The sequence below is a fragment of the Oncorhynchus mykiss genome, chromosome 11 (genome assembly GCF_013265735.2).
Source record: "Oncorhynchus mykiss isolate Arlee chromosome 11, USDA_OmykA_1.1, whole genome shotgun sequence".
In the NCBI taxonomy this organism is placed as follows: domain Eukaryota; kingdom Metazoa; phylum Chordata; class Actinopteri; order Salmoniformes; family Salmonidae; genus Oncorhynchus; species Oncorhynchus mykiss.
The window spans coordinates 14,296,711-14,316,360 of record NC_048575.1 but is presented as its reverse complement, the minus strand read 5'-3'; the positions used below and the strand labels follow the sequence as shown (position 1 = coordinate 14,316,360).

Sequence of the window (19,650 nt, the reverse complement as noted above, 5' to 3'; positions counted from 1 at the left end):
CCAGGTCTGACAGGGCCCAGGTCTGACAGGGCCCAGGTCTGTCAGGGCCCAGGTCTGTCAGGGCCCAGGTCTGTCAGGGCCCAGGTCTGTCAGGGCCCAGGTCTGTCAGGGCCCAGGTCTGACAGAATCTGTGCAGAAGATCTAGGTGCTGCTGTTGGCCCTCCTTGGTTGGGGACAGAAACACCGGATCATCAGCAAACAGTAGGCATTTGACTTCAGATTCTAGTAGGGTGAGGCCGGGTGCTGCAGACTGTTCTAGTGCCCTCAGCAATTCATTGATATATATGTTGAAGAGGGTGGCTCTCTCTCTCTCTCTCTCTCTCTCTCTCTCTCTCTCTCTCTCTCTCTCTCTCTCCCTCAATTCAATTTCAATGTAAGGGCTTTATTCACATGGGAAACATATGTTAACATTGCCAAAGCAAGTGAAGTAGATAATAAACAGTCTCTCTCTCTCTCTCTCTCTCTGACTGTGTGTCTGTGTCTCACACTTATTATCTTTCTCTCTCTCTCACACACACACACACACACACACACACACACACACACACACACACACACACACACACACACACACACACACACACACACACACACACACACACACACACACACACTGAAATTGGGGAAGTCTGTCATGCTGGTTACTTCCTCTTGCTGTGCGGAGAGCAAAGATCAGTCACCCAGTGAGAGCCTGGTCTTAAGTCCTGACAAGATCCAAAGAGTGTATGGAAGGAACTATGCCTCACCAAGCTCTGCTCTTGGTTCTAGCTATCCTGCTGGCCTACTGACCCCAGTGGGGGTTAGTTCAGGAGGTCCAATGACCTGTCCACACTATTTGCAACATGGACAAACTGCAGAAATTCTATCACAGCTGTGGTGAGTTTTAAAGAAAATATTCCTTTTCATTTGCAACTCACTATGTGATAATACGACAGTACAAAAACACTGGGCACAGATGTCAATTCAACATCTACTCCACGTTGGAAACAACACTGAGTCAACCAGTTTGTGCCCAGTGGCTAGGAAGCAAACATTACAGTGATGAGGCAAAAAGTGGGTTAATGTTAGCGACTACTGCCTACCAAGAAGGTATTATTGAACTGCACGTTTGGATTCCTTGACGCTGAGTAGAGATATAGCACTACCACAGTGGGGCTACGGTGCCTTCAGAAAGTATTCACACCCCTTGACTTTTTCCACATTTTGTTGTGTTACATCCTGCATTTAAAATTGTAAGGGATTTTATTTTGTGGCCTACACACAATACCCCATAATGTCAAAGTGGAATGATGTTTTTAGATTATTATTATTAATTTTTTTACAAATTAATTAAACATGAAAAGCTGAAATGTCTTGAGTCAATAATTATTCAACCCCTTTGTTATGACAAGCCTAAATATGTTCAGGAGTGAAAATGTGCTTAACAAGTCACATAATAAGTTGCAGGGACTCACTCTGTATGGTTGCACAGTTTAATGGCTGTGATGGGAGAAAACTGAGGATGGATCAACAACATTGTAGTTACTCCACAATAATAAACTAATTGACAGAGTGAAAAGAAGAAAGTCTTTACAGAATAAAAATATTCCAAAACATGCATCCTGTTTGCAACAAGGTACTAAAGTAATATTGCAAAAACACTTCGTTTTTTCCTGAATACAAAGTGTTATGTTTGGGGAAAATCCAATACAACACATTACTTAGAACTACTCTCATTATTTTCAAGCATAGGCTGCTTCATGTTATGGGCATGGTTGTAATAATTAAGGACTGGGGTTTTTTTTCAGGACAAAAAATAAATGGAATGGAGCTAAGCACAGGCAAAGTCCTAGAGGAATACCTGATTCAGTCTGCTTTCCACCAAACGCTGGAAGATTAATTAATCTTTCAGCAAGACAATAACCTACAACACAAGGCCACATTTAGTTGCTTACCAAGAAGACAGTGGCAAAGTCACAGTTTTGACAACATTTTAAAAAATATTTTATTTAACTAGGCAAGTCAGTTAAGAACAAATTCTCATTTACAATGACGGCCTACCCCTGCCAAACCCTAACAATGCTGGGCCAATTGTGCACCACCTTATGTTGTGATACAGCCTGGAATCGAACCAGTGTCGAACCAGGGTCTGTAGTGACGCTTCTAGCACCTAGAGGCAGTGCCTTACAAATGTTAGAACTTTTCTTCCACTTTGAAGTTAGAGTATTTTGTGTAGATTGCTGACAAAAATGACAATTCAATTCATTTTAATCCCACTTTGAAACACATTTTTTTTTAAAATGAAGTCAAGGGGTGGGAATACTTTCTGAAGGCACTGTATTTTTGTACTGTGATAGTCATGTCAGATTCATTTTCTGGTTTCATTCATTTCTTCTTCTCATGTCTTAAGTTGCTTTAATGTTTCTGGTTGTTTTTTCCAGACCCTTTACAGGACATTGGCATCATTGTTAACACATGCCTTCCCATGCCACCATCCTACAAGGGCAATTTGAGAGTGTCACTTCTGCTTTGTGAGTTCAATATTTCTTTGGCCTTCCCTTTGTTGATTGTTTGCACTTCCCTTCCTAAAAAAGCCACTGGTGTTATAGCTCCCTTACGCCGACCATAAGATTGACCCTAACTTAATGGTACACATCAATATGAAATGTAGAGATTGAATGAATAGAACTGACATCATAATTCCCTCTCTCACTGTAAAAGATGAGGTTGAAACACTCCACATCATCAACAAACAGCGCTTACCGCCCGAGTATGAGAGTATGTTTTCAAACATATTGCCCTGAAGAATACTGTAGGAAATAAATCAATTCAACTGCATCCACCCATTGGGAAAAGACGCCAGATCATCATCATTCAATTTGGATTGGTAAATGGTATGTAATTGCATTGTCAGCATGAACACTGAATAAGCCAATAAGCCTTGAAATCCTATTGTTGATTTAAGGCAGAAATCAAGGTCAATTATTTACTTTTGGCAAATTCACCCCACCTGCTACATTGATGCTATGTGAAAGCTACAATGATCCTAAATTAAAACTAGGTTGAGTCACACCATTTTTCCCCAGCAGGAAGTGAGTGTTTGCCCTCTCTGTGTATCCCTCTCCCACAGGGCAGTCTATTGAGGAGCTATACCTGTCTACTAATATGCTCACAGGAGTGGTGGCTCCGTCATACCATGACGGGCCCCTGTGCCTGCCCGATTTCCCCCGCTTCTCCTTCTGCTCCGGGAAGAAAGGAGGTATGTGTGGTACTAATAGCAGATCAGGGCTGGAACTCAATCATACCCAGTAACTACCATAGCTATGCTCACTTTGTTTACAAACTTCACTGTATGGTAGTACTGTAGTTGTAGGTTTTTATATAGCCCAGTCTGTGAGTTTATTTGACAATGGGGGAAAAAACTATGGTGTAAATACAGAAATGCGGGTTTGATTGAATTAAGCCCCATATCAAGAAAAACTCACCCTAAAAATAACATCTTAAGTCTTTCTCTTGCATTAAATGCACACCGTATTACAGAGTAGAGGACAGTGCCTTCAGGACAGTGCCTTCAGGACAGTGCCTTCAGGACAGTGCTTTCAGGACAGTGCCTTCAGAAAGTATTCATACCCCTTGACTTATTCCACATTTTCTTGTGTTGTTGGATTTGCCCCAAACATGACACTTTCTAATCAGGACAAAACATGAATTGCTTTGCTGCATTTGTTGCAGTATTGCTTTGGTGCCTTGTTGCAGTATTGCTTTGCTGCATTTGTTGCAGTATTGCTTTGGTGCCTTGTTGCAGTATTGCTTTGCTGCATTTGTTGCAGTATTGCTTTGGTGCCTTGTTGCAGTATTGCTTTGGTGCCTTTTTGCAGTATTGCTTTGGTGCCTTGTTGCAGTATTGCTTTGCTGCATTTGTTGCAGTATTGCTTTGGTGCCTTGTTGCAGTATTGCTTTGGTGCCTTGTTGCAGTATTGCTTTGGTGCCTTGTTGCAGTATTGCTTTGGTGCCTTGTTGCAGTATTGCTTTGGTGCCTTGTTGCAGTATTGCTTTGGTGCCTTGTTGCAGTATTGCTTTGGTGCCTTGTTGCAGTATTGCTTTGGTGCCTTGTTGCAGTATTGCTTTGGTGCCTTGTTGCAGTATTGCTTTGGTGCCTTGTTGCAGTATTGCTTTGGTGCCTTGTTGCAGTATTGCTTTGGTGCCTTGTTGCAGTATTGCTTTGGTGCCTTGTTGCGAACAGGATGCATGTTTTGGAATATTTGTATTCTGTACAGGCTTCCTTCTTTTCACTCTGTCATTTAGGTTAGTATCAAATCAAATCAAATTGTATTTGTCACATACACATGGTTAGCAGATGTTAATGCGAGTGTAGCGAAATGCTTGTGCTTCTAGTTCCGACAACGCAGTAATAACCAATGAGCAATCTAACCGATCTATTTCACAACAACTACCTTATAAACAGTGTAAAGGAATGAAGAATATTGCACGCCCAATTTTTCAGTTTTTGATTTGTTAAAAAAGTTTGAAATATCCAATAAATGTCGTTCCACTTCATGATTGTGTCCCACTTGTTGTTGATTCTTCACAAAAAAATACAGTTTTATATCTTTATGTTTGAAGCCTGAAATGTGGCAAAAGGTCGCAAAGTTCAAGGGGGCCGAATACTTTCGCAAGGCACTGTACATAAAAAATATATGAATGAGTGATGGTACAGAACTGCATAGGCAAGATGCAGTAGATGGTATCGAGTACAGTATATACATATGAGATGAGTAATGTAGGGTATGTAAACATATAAAAGTGGCATTGTTTAAAGTGGCTAGTAATACATGTATTACATCAAGATGCAGTAGATGGCATATAGTACAGTATATACATATGAGATGAGTAATGTAGGGTATGTAAACATTATATGAAGTGGCATTGTTTAAAGTGGCTAGAGATACATTTTTCCATCAATTTTTACTTATTAAAGTGGCTGGAGTTGAGTCCGTATGTTGGCAGTAGCCACTCAATGTTAGTGGTGGCTGTTTAACAGTCTGATGGCCTTGAAATAGAAGCTGTTTTTCAGTCTCTCGGTCCCTGCTTTGATGCACCTGTACTGACCTCGCCTTCTGGATGATAGCAGGGTGAACAGGCAGTGGCTCGAGTGGTTGTTGTCCTTGATGACCTTTATGGCCTTCCTGTGACATCAGGTGGTGTAGGTGTCCTGGAGGGCAGGTAGTTTGCCCCCGGTGATGCGTTGTGCAGACCTCACTACCCTCTGGAGAGCCTTACGGTTATGGGCAGAGCAGTTGCCGTACCGGGTGGTGATACAGCCCGACAGGATGCTCTCGATTGTGCATCTGTAAAAGTTTGTGAGTGCTTTTGGTGACAAGCCAAATTTCTTCAGCCTCCTGAGGTTGAAGAGGCGCTACAGCGCCTTCTTCACCACGCTGTCTGTGTGGGTGGACCAATTCAGTTTGTCCGTGATGTGTACCCCGAGGAACTTAAAACTTACTACCCTCTCCACTACTGTCCCGTTGATGTGGATAGGGGGGTGCTCCCTCAGCTGTTTTCTGAAGTCCACAATCAACTCCTTTGTTTTGTTGACGTTGAGTGTGAGGTTATTTTCCTGACACCACACTCCGAGGGCCCTCACCTCCTCCCTGTAGGCCGTCTACTACGATATTGTTGATCCATCCTCAGTTTTCTACTATCACAGCCATTAAACTCTGTTACTGTTTAAAAGTCACCATTGGCCTTATGGTGAAATCCCTGAGCGGTTTGCTTCCTCTCCACCAACTGAGTTAGGAAGGACGCCTGTATTTTTGTAGTGGCTGGGTATATTGAAGAAACGTTCAAAGTTCCTGCAATTTTTCCTCATTGACTGACCTTCATGTTGTTTGCCTTCGCTTATTTGACCTGTTCTTTCCACAATATGGCCTTGGTCTTCTACCAAATAGGGCTATCTTCTGTATACCACCCCTAACTTGTCACAACACCACTGATTGGCTCAAAAACATGATTCCACTTTTACATTATGGGGTATTGTGTGTTTACATTATGGGGTATTGTGTGAGCCAGTGACAAAAACACCTGCATTTAATCCACTTAAAATGTAGGCTGTAACACAACAAAAGGTGGAAAAAGTCAAGAGGTGTGAATACTTTCTGAAGGGACTGTAGGTTATGTTTTGTTGATCCATATACACATTTGTTAGTGGGCATAAAGGCCTTATGCTAAAATGTAATCTATACTGTTGAAAACATGGACAGCAAAGATAGACGGGACGCATTAACAGAATGCATTAGCAGGGTGCACTCTAGCACAATGGTGTACAAAAATGAATGATAAATTGAATAGATTGATGACTAATATACAACTTTGGTTCACTTGGATGTGTTTCTTAAACTTTACATTTCAGTGTCTGTTTATTTGCAGAATTGATTATGAAAAACCAGTGAAGTTGAAGAATCGGGACAATTTACCACTGGTAAACTTGTGTGCAATTGTTATTTGATATTGATTGCATCTGATATTGTGAAGTGTATATTTGGACTCATTCTTGTGAAGTTTATATTATGCATTTATTCTTCCTCTGCTCTCCTCTCCAGGGTCAACATGTTTTGGTGAACCAATACGGTTACCACATTGCCTGCTTCAATGTCACTTTCATAAAAGATAGGGGAGACAAAGGTTTAATATGAATTAGATTACATAAGGGATGAGAGGAGAATAATACATCAATTTGGCCATATTTGGTCAATAGTTTTAGGATAGTGTGGTGAATGCTACGGAAATAATGAACAATGTACTGAGATATTAGCTGTGTTTGCAATACTTTAGATTTGTCATTCTATAAACATATATAATTTTTGGACACAGATTAAGCCTAGTATTAGATTTAAAACTACTTTGAATGAAGAATCTCTCTTAAACATGCTTCTTCTTAGTCTAAAACTACGCTTAATCTGTGTCTGGGAAACCGGCCCATGTACAAAACGAAACCATTTGAATAAAACTGACCTGCATCATAATTCAAATAACATTAATGAATTAGAAACCCATGTTTTGTGAAAGTGAATAATGTCAGTCTAAATACAGTTTGTTCAAGTATACATTCTTGTAAATGAGTTATTTCTTATTTGCTCTGCAGGTTCTCTGATTCCCTTGCTACATATTTCAACAAACAAATGAGGTTTCTTAACGTTCTTCTGACTACTGATGATTCCAAAATTAAACTCTTACTTAAAATAAACAGTTCAAAAGCAAACATGTCCTCTGACTGAGTAGGCATACATCAGCAGTTTCCAGTCTGCTCCACTAGAGGGCCCACTCTTTTCAGTGTGAGACAGTACACATAGACAATTCTCCATGCCAAACGTGAGAAGTTCCTTGTTGGTTTTATTGTTGACATAGTTTGTGAACCCATTACTGTATCCTGTTACATCAATATCACTGTGTTATTTATCAATAAAGGTGCTCTGTGGTCGAATTGGACAGTGATGCTATTTTAGCTGGATGTTGATACATTGTCGCTTTTGGTGATTGTACATGTGAATTTGGATACATTGTTATAGGCAATACAATATTATTGTTTCCATGTATTCAACTTTTTATTGTCTTTGTAGACTCCTTTTCTCTTTGTCAAATGCTTCACTCACTGTGTGGACTTTCAAAGCAGAAGATGGCTTGGGTCATTATCAGAGAAAGGAGTCTGTGTTTCAGTGCTAGGAGTTACTGAAAAAAACATAACATAAAAGTCACAAGAGCTCATTCTGAATAAAATACCCTCATATAAACACCTCAGTCTGAATAAGGTAACCCGTTTGGAAAGAATTTGGTTGTTCTGATTGAAAATGAATTGTGAATGCACTGGTGCCCGCGTCTGAGGAACTTTGTGTGGCTCTTGTGTTTGTCTGAAAGGTGGCAACTGGAAAGCATCCTCAATAACAAGTGTGAAGTCATAGTAACCATCCATACAGCTCTGCACAATGTTGGACTGTCTCACCCCAGCCCATACAGACAGTTAAAGGACACAACATTCTATCTGTCCCATTATGGCATCCGTTAGAGTAGGTTTTCACAATCTATTTGGGAAACCCTGCGTTAGAGCATGTGAAGCTCCACTGAAGCCATCTACATTTTGAAGTAGTCCATTTTCTTTTTCTACAACTTCTATGAGTTGGTAAACATGCATACTGCCCCCTGGAGTGTTTTGTTTGAACAGGTATAAAGCCAAGCTCTGCGATTTACTGCCACCTGCAGATATGAAAGGTTTGCTCATGAGTATAATTCATTGGCTGATCCCTCTTGATAACCTGGATAGAATTATGTGATCCTTCCTTAAGCCATAGGAAGTCCCACCCAGTTGACTACTTCAAAATGGTGATAGTCCTCAACAAACCATCAGTATCACCACACCGGGCTAGCTAATTGTTTACGTGCTTGATGGATGGACAAGTGTAGGGTGTGCGTTGCGACTCAAATTTTGCAGGTGGGGAGAGAGCGAGAGACAGGATATGGAGGAGGCTTGGATTGAAGTGTTTAGGTTATTAGTAGCAGGCCTATCATTCCTACTTCACTGAATTACATAGTATATAATTGTCTAGTTATCTACGGAGGCGTGGCTAATATGGAGGAACATTGAATGTCTGAACTTTGGCTCAACACCCTGGACCAGAGCTAATAACAAGCTTGTGTGTGCAGCGGCACCAGAATTCAAAACATGTCTTACCTTTTTGTAGTTAATAAATCCAATGTAAAACATGATTGCTAATAGTATCCTTAACTAGCCTAGAAAAAGCTGGCAGGCACTGGAAGAAAAAAATTCTGAGTGACAGAGTGAGTGCTTTGCATAGGCGCGTTGATGGGATTTTTTTGTGGGACTAAAAACATTGCTCTGAACTTAAAAGATTGTTATTAACCGGTTCTCAAGATTTTAAAATAACTGTTCTGTTCCTTGAACTCTAGAGATCACTTTTGTTCGCGTTTCTGTTTCCATTCCTCTAAAAAGTAGGTTATTTTTCTGTTCTGTTCCCTGAACCGGTTCCAACACCTGGTCCTCAATGGCACTACCCTTTTGGGCACTAGAGTCTTCTATCTATCTCTATGCCCCAGCCCAGCCTCATTTACCCGCCATTTTAGTGACTCATGATCCACCCAACCACACAAATGCAGCAATAACCTCACACAATGACACACCAACACTGGGACTAGCAACAGGTCAATGATTAACTGCGGTTCTACTGCTACTGTTGTGACAAATCCCAAGGTTGTTTCATCACAGACTGTGTGATGGCCTCTGGGCATAGCCTTTAGTAGGACAGACAGCCACACTGCAGTACAGGTCAGGTCTCAAAGCACTTGAGCACTCCAAACAATTTGGATCCTTTGACAGGGTTGAAGGAGGCTTCATGTTACCACCTACTCTCTCTCTCTCTCTCAATTCAATTTAAGGGACTTTATTGGCATGGGAAACATATGCTTACATTGCCTCTCTCTCTCTTCCTCCCCTCTCCTCACTCTTTTATCCTACTATCCAGGGGCGCAACTTTCACTGGAGACAAGGGGGGGGGGCACATGTCACCCCAAAATTCTGAAATTGCATTTTTGTCCCCCCCTCAGTTTTATCTTTGGAATGTGATACGAAACAAGGAAACTGTGTGCTTTAGGACCATGTGGACGCCTCCGAGTGGTCGGGTAGGCTGTTTGGAGTGTTTATCCGACAGGATAAAAATATATATATATATAATAATATATTATGTCCCCCCCCACTTCTAAAACCAAAGTTGCACCCCTGCTATTATCCGTTCAAACTTGGAAACATCTTTGTCAGTGTTTTTCCCCTTAATATCAGGACAGTGTCAACATAGGTAACACAGGTTTCATATTTATCCAGAGTTGTGGTCATTAGGATATGCAACGGAAAACATTTGAAAACAGAAATGAAAAGCAAAATTTGTGTTTCTTATTGGACAAGTCAATCAATCAAATGAATTTATAAAGCCCTTTTTACATCAGCCAATGTCACAAAGTGCTATACAGAAACCCAGCCTAAAACCCCAAACAGCAAGCAAAGCAGATGTAGTGGCTAGGAAAAACTCTTCTGGCTGTGCCAGGTGAAGATTATAACAGTACATGGCCAAGATGTTCAAACATTCATAGATGACCAGCAAGGTCAAACAATAATAATAATAATAATAATCACCTTGGTTGTAGAAGGTGCAACAGGTCAGCACCTCAGGCTTTTCATAGCCGATAATTCAGAGTTAGAGACAAACAGGTGCGGTAGAGAGAGAGCGTCAAAAACAGCAGGGTCCGGGACAAGGTAGCATGTCCGGTGAACGGGTCAGGATTCCATAGCAGCAGGCAGAACAGTTGAAACTGGAGCAGCAGCAGGTGGACTGGGGACAGCAGGTGGAATGTGGACAGCAAGGAGTCATCAGGACAGGTTGTCCTGAGGCATGGTCCTAGGGCTCAGGTCCTCCAAGAGAAGAGAGAAAAGAGTGAAGAGAGACAAGTCTAGGTAGTCCCTCCCTGTTTCACTCTGTTTACATACGTTTGGTGCCCAGTGAACACAGCCCAAGTGACAGGGTCTTCAACAGGATATTGTGGTGATTTGGGGTCAACAAAGGACTGTAAACTTCTTCAACCTAGTAGAAACCAAGCTGACAAGAAACATAAAAATGACATTGTCACCTAGTTCCTGGTTGGTTAGATGATATTAGAATACTTCTATTCATGGATCAAATCAAATCAAAGTTTATTGGTCGTGTTCACAGCTTTGCAGATGTTATCGCAGGTGCAGTGAAATGCTTATGATTCTAGCTCCAACAGTGCAGCAATATCTAGCAATACAAAACAATAGACAGAAGAAGAAAGAAATAACAAGAGATTAAGACATATCAGAACGAGCAATATCAGAGTCAGGAATATAAAAAACTATCAGAGTCAGGAATATAAAAAAATATCAGAGTCAGGAATATAAATAAATATCAGAGTCAGGACTATAAAAAAATATCAGAGTCAGGAATATAAAAAACTATCAGAGTCAGGAATATAAAAAACTATCAGAGTCAGGAATATAAATAAATATCAGAGTCAGGAATATAAATAAATATCAGAGTCAGGAATATAAATACATGTCAGAGTCTGGAATATAAATACATGTCAGAGTCTGGAATATAAATACATGTCAGAGTCTGGAATATAAATACATGTCAGAGTCTGGAATATAAATACATGTCAGAGTCTGGAATATAAATAAATATCAGAGTCAGGAATATAAAAAACTATCAGAGTCAGGAATATAAAAAACTATCAGAGTCAGGAATATAAAAAACTATCAGAGTCAGGAATATAAAAAACTATCAGAGTCAGGAATATAAAAAACTATCAGAGTCAGGAATATAAAAAACTATCAGAGTCAGGAATATAAAAAACTATCAGAGTCAGGAATATAAAAAACTATCAGAGTCAGGAATATAAAAAAATATCAGAGTCAGGAATATAAATAAATATCAGAGTCAGGAATATAAAAAACTATCAGAGTCAGGAATATAAAAAAATATCAGAGTCAGGAATATAAATAAATATCAGAGTCAGGAATATAAAAAAATATCAGAGTCAGGAATATAAATAAATATCAGAGTCAGGAATAGAAATAAATATCAGAGTCAGGAATATAAATACATGTCAGAGTCTGGAATATAAATACATGTCAGAGTCTGGAATATAAATAAATGTCAGAGTCTGGAATATAAATACATGTCAGAGTCAGGAATATAAATAAATATCAGAGTCAGGAATATAAATACATGTCAGAGTCTGGAATATAAATACATGTCAGAGTCAGGAATATAAATACATGTCAGAGTCTGGAATATAAATACATGTCAGAGTCAGGAATATAAATAAATATCAGAGTCAGGAATATAAATAAATGTCAGAGTCTGGAATATAAATAAATATCAGAGTCAGGAATATAAATACATGTCAGAGTCTGGAATATAAATACATGTCAGAGTCTGGAATATAAATACATGTCAGAGTCTGGAATATAAATACATGTCAGAGTCTGGAATATAAATACATGTCAGAGTCAGGAATATAAATAAATATCAGAGTCAGGAATATAAATAAATGTCAGAGTCTGGAATATAAATAAATATCAGAGTCAGGAATATAAATACATGTCAGAGTCTGGAATATAAATACATGTCAGAGTCTGGAATATAAATACATGTCAGAGTCTGGAATATAAATACATGTCAGAGTCTGGAATATAAATACATGTCAGAGTCTGGAATATAAATAAATATCAGAGTCAGGAATATAAAAAAATATCAGAGTCAGGAATATAAATACATGTCAGAGTCTGGAATATAAATACATGTCAGAGTCAGGAATATAAATAAATATCAGAGTCAGGAATATAAAAAAATATCAGAGTCAGGAATATAAAAAACTATCAGAGTCAGGAATATAAAAAACTATCAGAGTCAGGAATATAAAAAACTATCAGAGTCAGGAATATAAAAAACTATCAGAGTCAGGAATATAAAAAAATATCAGAGTCAGGAATATAAATAAATATCAGAGTCAGGAATATAAAAAACTATCAGAGTCAGGAATATAAAAAAATATCAGAGTCAGGAATATAAATAAATATCAGAGTCAGGAATATAAAAAAATATCAGAGTCAGGAATATAAATACATGTCAGAGTCTGGAATATAAATACATGTCAGAGTCAGGAATATAAATAAATATCAGAGTCAGGAATATAAATAAATGTCAGAGTCTGGAATATAAATAAATATCAGAGTCAGGAATATAAATACATGTCAGAGTCTGGAATATAAATACATGTCAGAGTCTGGAATATAAATACATGTCAGAGTCTGGAATATAAATACATGTCAGAGTCTGGAATATAAATACATGTCAGAGTCTGGAATATAAATAAATGTCAGAGTCTGGAATATAAATAAATATCAGAGTCAGGAATATAAATACATGTCAGAGTCTGGAATATAAATACATGTCAGAGTCTGGAATATAAATAAATGTCAGAGTCTGGAATATAAATACATGTCAGAGTCTGGAATATAAATACATGTCAGAGTCTGGAATATAAATACATGTCAGAGTCTAGAATATAAATACATGTCAGAGTCTGGAATATAAATACATGTCAGAGTCTGGAATATAAATACATGTCAGAGTCTGGAATATAAATAAATATCAGAGTCAGGAATATAAATACATGTCAGAGTCTGGAATATAAATACATGTCAGAGTCTGGAATATAAATACATGTCAGAGTCTGGAATATAAATACATGTCAGAGTCTGGAATATAAATAAATATCAGAGTCAGGAATATAAATACATGTCAGAGTCTGGAATATAAATACATGTCAGAGTCTGGAATATAAATAAATATCAGAGTCAGGAATATAAATACATGTCAGAGTCTGGAATATAAATACATGTCAGAGTCTGGAATATAAATACATGTCAGAGTCTGGAATATAAATACATGTCAAAGAAGAGAATATAAATAAATATATATGTATGTGAATGGAGTGTATAAACAGTATGGACAGTATATGAATAGAAAAGGTGTGTACATCAGTAGTTATAGAGGATGAGCCATGGCTAGAATACACTATATACAGTGCCTTCGGAAAGTATTCAGACCCCTTGACACTTTGAGATGTTTCTACAAATTGATTGGAGTCCACCTATGGTAAATACAATTGATTGGACATTATTTGGAAAGTGGCACACCTGTCTATATAAGATCCCACAGTTGACAGTGCATGTCAGAGCAAAAATCAAGCCATGAGGTCGAAGGAATTATCCGTAGACCTCCGAGACAGAATTGTGTCGAGGCACAGATCTCGGGAAGGGTACCAAAACATTTCTGCAGCATTGAAGGTCCCCGAGCTGACCGCCTGGCCAAACTGAGCAATTGGGGGAGAAGGGCCTTTATCAGGGAGGTGACCAAGAACCTGATGGTCCCTCTGACAGAGCTCTAGAGTTCGTCTGTGGAGATGGGAGCACCTTGCAGAAGGACAACCATCTCTGCAGCACTTCACCAATCAGGCCTTTATGGTAGAGTGGCCAGACGGAAGCCACTCCTCAGTAAAATACACATGACAGGCTGTTTGGAGTTTGCCAAAAGGCACCTAAAGACTCTCATACCATGAGAAACAAGATTCTCTGGTCTGATGAAACCAGTGGTGGAAAAGGTACCCAAATTGTCATACTTGAGTAAAAGTAAAGATACCCTAATAAAAAATGACTTAAGTAAAAGTGAAAGTCACCCAGTAAAAAACTACTTGAGTAAAAGTCTAAAAGTATTTGGTTTTAAATATACTTAAGTATCAAAGTAAATGTCATCGCTAAAATATACTTAAGTATCAAAAGTAAAAGTACAAGTATGAATCATTTCAAATTCCTTATATTAAGTAAAGCAAATGGCCACATTTAGTTGTTTTATTAATTTACGGATAGCCAGGGGCATGCTCCAACACTCAGACACCAATTACTGTATGAAGAATGTGTTTAGTGAGTCCGCCAGATCAGAGCCAGTAGGGATGACCAGGGATGTTCTCTTGATAAGTGTGTGAATTAGACCATTTTCCTGTCCTGCTAAGGATTCAAAATGTGACGAGTACGTTTGGGTGTCAGGGAAAATGTATGGAGTAAAAGTACATAATTTCCTTCAGGAATGTAGTGAAGTAAAAGTAAAAGTAGTCAAAAATATAAATAGTAAAGTACAGATACCCCCAAAAACGACTTAAGTACTACTTTAAAGTATTTTTACTTAAGTATTTTACACCAATGGATGAAACCAAGATTGAACTATTTGGCCTGAATGCCAAGCGTCACATGTAGAGGAAACCTGGCACCATCCCTATGATGAAGCATGGTGGTGGCAGAATCATGCTGTGGGGATGTTTTTCAGTGGCAGCGATTGGGAGACTAGACAGGATCGAGGCAAAGATGGATGGAGCAAAGTACAGAGAGATCCTTGATGAAAACCTGCTCCGGAGCTCTAAGGACATCAGACTGGGGAGAACATTCACCTTCCAACAGGACAACGACCCTAAGCACAAAGCCAAGACAACGCAGGAATGGCTTTGGGACAAGTCTCTGAATGTCCTTGAGTGGCCCAGCCAAAGCCCAGACTTGAACCCGATCAAACATCTCTGGAGAGACTTGAAAATAGATGTGCAGCAACGCTCCCCATTCCACCTGACATAGCTTGTTAGGATCTGCAGAGAAGAATGAGAGAAACTCCCCAAATACAGGTGTGCCGAGCTTGTAGAGTCATACCCAAGAAGACTCTAGGCTGTATTCACTGCCAAAGGTTCTTCAACAAAGTACTGAGTACTTATGTAAATGTTGTATTTCAGTATTTTTTTATTAGCAAAAAAATCTAAAAAACTATTTTTGCATTGTCATTATAGGGTACTGTGTGTAGACTGATGATGGGAAAAAAAAACATTTAATCAATTTTAGAATAAGGCTGTAACCTAACAAAATGTGGAAAAAGTCGAGAGGTCTGAATACTTTCCCAAAGCACTGTACATATAAAGTAGTAAAACAGTATGTAAACATGATTAAAGTTTCCATTGTTCAATGACTACGTACTGTACATAGGGCAGCAGTCTAATGTGCAGGGTAGAGTAGTGGACGTAATTCAATCAATGGGATTAAATCAGAGTTGCTGAAATGTTTTTGAAAAAACATCTGTTGGCAAAGAGACTACTATGGAAGAGTGAGTCAAGCTCTATTTATTGTATGACCTGTCATTTCTGCAAAATCCTAACAAGAGATGTTAGAGGGAGGGATGTTAGAGGGAGAGGACATTCTTGCACTTGTGGCTAACATAGAGTTGCCCCTTATAATTGTTGTTATTCTCTTCACCTTTCCTGAGTATAATTTCCATGTCTTCCATCCAAGCTATTTTATGAATTGCCACTAAGGTAGACTATGCACTTCAATCAGTAACCTTTCTCTCTGGGCTCAGGGATATTATAGACATAACCAAATTGTGATTTATGTGTAATCAAACTGCCACAAATAAGTGCTTGCACACCATTTGTTTGTGCATATTGCGCCTTGGAACACAGTATCCGAATCTGCAAGTTATAAAGAGAGCATTTACAAGTTGCCCTACTCTCTGTGCAGCTTCAGTGCCATGCAGGCTGCAATGAAAACAACTGTTACCTACAAGTCATCTGTTCTGTCACCAACTGAAACCGGTTTTTCACCACTCCCCCTGTCCTTCCTTATCTATGCATTTTTCTTCCAAGCACATGCTGGAGCCAGCCAGGCCAACATCTTAGTTTGACAACTCGAATTACTGTAATTCATACACGTTCACACAAAGTAAATTTATAGAACACAAAAAAATACAAAAAATGAAGAAAAAAGTAAACTATAACAGAAAAAATAGGCCCTATAGATGAAAAAAAAAACCTGGCAGACAGTTCACAGCCAATTGAGTAAGTGCAGCATGTACTTGTCATCCCCCAAACAACCAACAGGTGTATAGTCAAACACAATGTAATTATAGTTTGTAGGCCAGCGTTAAATGGCCTGGTTCTTCAAGTTCAAACATGGTGACCCATATGCGTCGAGTGTTATCAACTTGTTCGACTCTTTTGTAGATATACGCTCGCGCGCGGCTCAGACCCGTCTGGAACTTGTTTTACAGAATGTGCGATGCTGAGGCCGCCTCACACACGATGGAATCCACCCTTTTGTTGTTGTCGAAGTGGGGATGGTTGTTCCTTAGCAACGGGGTTGAAGCCTTGGTTACGTTCAATAAATAAGATCACACTCATTTTGCTGTGTTTTGTGAAAGCAGAAAGGCACACTCAGAATCGGTCATTTATTGGGATCTCTATGGGCACGCTGCCACTTTTGTCAACTAAAATACGCGCGTCCGCGCGCACACAAACTACTTTTTTGACCGCAATGTAGGCTACAGTCTCTTGAAAGTCAAAGTGATGAAATTGAGTGTCTTTTTAAAATGCCTATTTGAGTGTTTCAATGGAGGACCATAACGTTTGCGCAACCTAGATGTATAAAATATATTTTTTTTTTGTGGCATGCAAGCACTTGATAACAAAGAGTGATATCACCCTAGGGGAAAGCCAACATGTTTGTGAATCAGGCAAGCATGCCCAGCAACTTGAAACTAAATGTGCTAATTGCTTGTCAATAGTTTGATTTGAATTTGAAAGAAAACAATTGATTGGATTAGTGGTGTAATGTAAATACTATTCATCTCAGGCTCATGAGGCTGATACTGTGAGTAGTTCCTTCAGATAAGTGAATGGCACTGCAGGTGTGTGTGTGTGTTTGTGTGTGTGTGTTAAACACTCAGGTCAGCATATTTTTTTATAAACCTAAATTGATGCACATTATGTGTAACATAAACATTTTAGCCTAAAATCGAACAGCTCCCCAATGACCATCTTTCTTTTACTTAGCCTTGTGAAATATCTTAGGTATCTTCTGTGATTTTAGATATGCAAATATGCTCTCAGTCCCAAAATCAGATGTTTGCTAGATGTTTTAAGACCTCAAAAGTGGTCTACTGAGATGAGTCCACTTCCCATGCCATAGTGTAGATCTAGCTATATGCCTTATAGGAAATATAAGCACCATCTAATTTCCTTATTTTATTTGGTGTCCGTCTTTTCCATTCAGTTGGGTTTATTGGGCACATGTGGACGCAAAGCCTAGAGAGTTTAGCTTTACTATAATTTTTTTGTGATCAATATTCAGATCAAATTGCAAAGTGTCTCTGAGAATAATGTGATGTCAACAAATGACAGCCCATGTAGCATCCTTATTAACGTTCCTAAAGCGTAACTTTTTGTTTGGCAATTATGGAGGAGAGTTGGGGTACAAATATGGTGGTGTGACCAAACATGTTGATGATTGTCACACACTTCTAATCAAATTAAGTTTAGGTTGGATCTAATCAACTGAAGGAAGTCACAATGACTAATCTCTCTTTGGGCTAGGCCTATCGTCTTAGCCTGGTTCCAGATCTGTTTGTGCTCTTTCCAACTCCATTGCTGTCCTTATCACGTCATACCCACCAAAATATCACATTTACTCTTCAGTGTATTTGTCCTTAATGAAAGTAGTTTGTCTAGACTAATTTAGATATAATAATTACACAAAATGCTCGAAAAGTTGGAAATACTGGAAATACTAGCAATGTAGCCAAATATCTGACTCCATCTCAATGTGGCCCAGACAGTGCGAATCAGGGCTGCGTAGGCTCCTACCAGCTGAGTTGCATAGAGGGGAGGGAAATGCTTCTCGGCCAGTGGTTGATGAGCATAGGCGCGGGGAGGGGTCTGTATCCAGAGATGAGGGCTTGGAGGAATGTGGGAGTACGCAGGCACCAGTTGAAACTAAATGCAACTATTGAAACTAGTTAAATACTGGTTGCTTGTGAATCCATCACTGCGTCCTGTATCTACTTAAACATAATTTAATAATCACACTCATTTTTAAATGATAGGTGTGTAAATGTAGATCAACAACCAAGTTCTAGAACTTTAAAGGGCTTGAGTTTCCTCCGCGTGCACTTCCTCTCTCGGAGTTTTATGTTGAGGGTACCACGCAGTCATTGGTACCACGCCGCTCGATAAAAGGTTTTGCTCTTTTGAGACCCCTCCTGTAGAGATGCTTACTGGCTCAAGTCTAGTGGCAGCAGCCTCAGTAACACGTCCCCTTGGAGACTAGCAGGAGCAACACGTGATGCGTCTTACTTATCAGGTTTAGGGGAGAGGAGAGAGCAGCGCTTTGGGGACGGCCAGAGAGGAAAGCGAAATAAGTGTTTTCCTCTCGTCTCTCAACTCTTTCTTCCTCTTTAGGAATTTGGAAGAAAGAGAGTGGAACAAAGTTGTCTAACTTTGCACATCCTCAGTAACGCCATTTTGATTCCTCTCCGGAACAACTTTGCAGCTTCTTTTTTTTTCTTAGCCCATCATCACCATTCACCATCATCAGTATGTCTCGGCGCAAGCAGCCCAACCCCAACAAAGTCGAACGTAAGTACCTAGCTCCTCGGCGTATTCTCTTAAGTCTGCCTTATTTGTCTGGTTTAGTCGATATACGATGGTAATTGAGTGTTTGGCGAAGTTTACTGTTGTTGTGACATAAAGTTGTTAAAGTTCGAAAGGAGATGTGGATAGGATAGTTTTCGCAACTCCCATTTGCTTCCTACTTTCGCTAAGGACCTGATGCTCATCATGAGCGGTGGAATGTCTCTTCCTTATATTATTATTTGTAACCAGCGAAGTTTAGTTAGCTACTCATTCCCTCTTTAAATCAACATTAATTGTTGGAGTTCTGACCCCCCCCCCCCCTCGGTAAAGTGTTTTTAATGATGGGGGTTCGAGGAGGTTCAAAGTCTGCTAGCTAACTAGCCGCCTGTTGCTGCACTCGAGCATCCATATCTTCAGTGCACTTTGATCGAAGCCTAGCTACAGCTTAGTGGCCATGTGTCGGTATAGCTAGCTACATTTTGACCTTGCAGAGACGTTTACGAAACTTATTTGTTTTTCAACAGTAGTCTGTCTTACTGTATGTTAACATGTTACAATTCAATGATTCGACACGATTCCATCTTGAATTGT

At 39.3% G+C, this 19,650-nt stretch overlaps 2 protein-coding genes across 4 annotated transcripts in view; both read left to right on the top strand.

The window, feature by feature from the left end:
* Nucleotides 1-627: 627 nt before the first annotated feature.
* Nucleotides 628-7,766, top strand: ly86 (lymphocyte antigen 86). The gene is made up of 5 exons (XM_021620223.2): nucleotides 628-876; nucleotides 2,421-2,510; nucleotides 3,110-3,238; nucleotides 6,406-6,457; nucleotides 6,579-7,766. The coding sequence occupies exons 1-4, from the start codon at nucleotides 843-845 to the stop codon at nucleotides 6,426-6,428; spliced, it is 276 nt and encodes a 91-aa protein (XP_021475898.2). The 5' UTR covers nucleotides 628-842; the 3' UTR covers nucleotides 6,429-6,457; nucleotides 6,579-7,766.
* A 10,648-nt stretch (nucleotides 7,767-18,414) lies between these two features.
* The window catches only part of LOC110535307 (ras-responsive element-binding protein 1), a 70,953-nt gene continuing 69,717 nt past the window's right edge, over nucleotides 18,415-19,650 (top strand). For 2 of the 3 annotated variants that reach the window (XM_036934931.1, XM_036934933.1), the window contains exon 1: nucleotides 18,415-19,062. In XM_036934931.1, the coding sequence (XP_036790826.1) occupies nucleotides 19,023-19,062 (40 nt within the window). In that variant the 5' untranslated portion in view covers nucleotides 18,415-19,022. The remainder of the gene's footprint in view (nucleotides 19,063-19,650) is intronic. The other variant, XM_036934932.1, reaches the window with a different exon arrangement.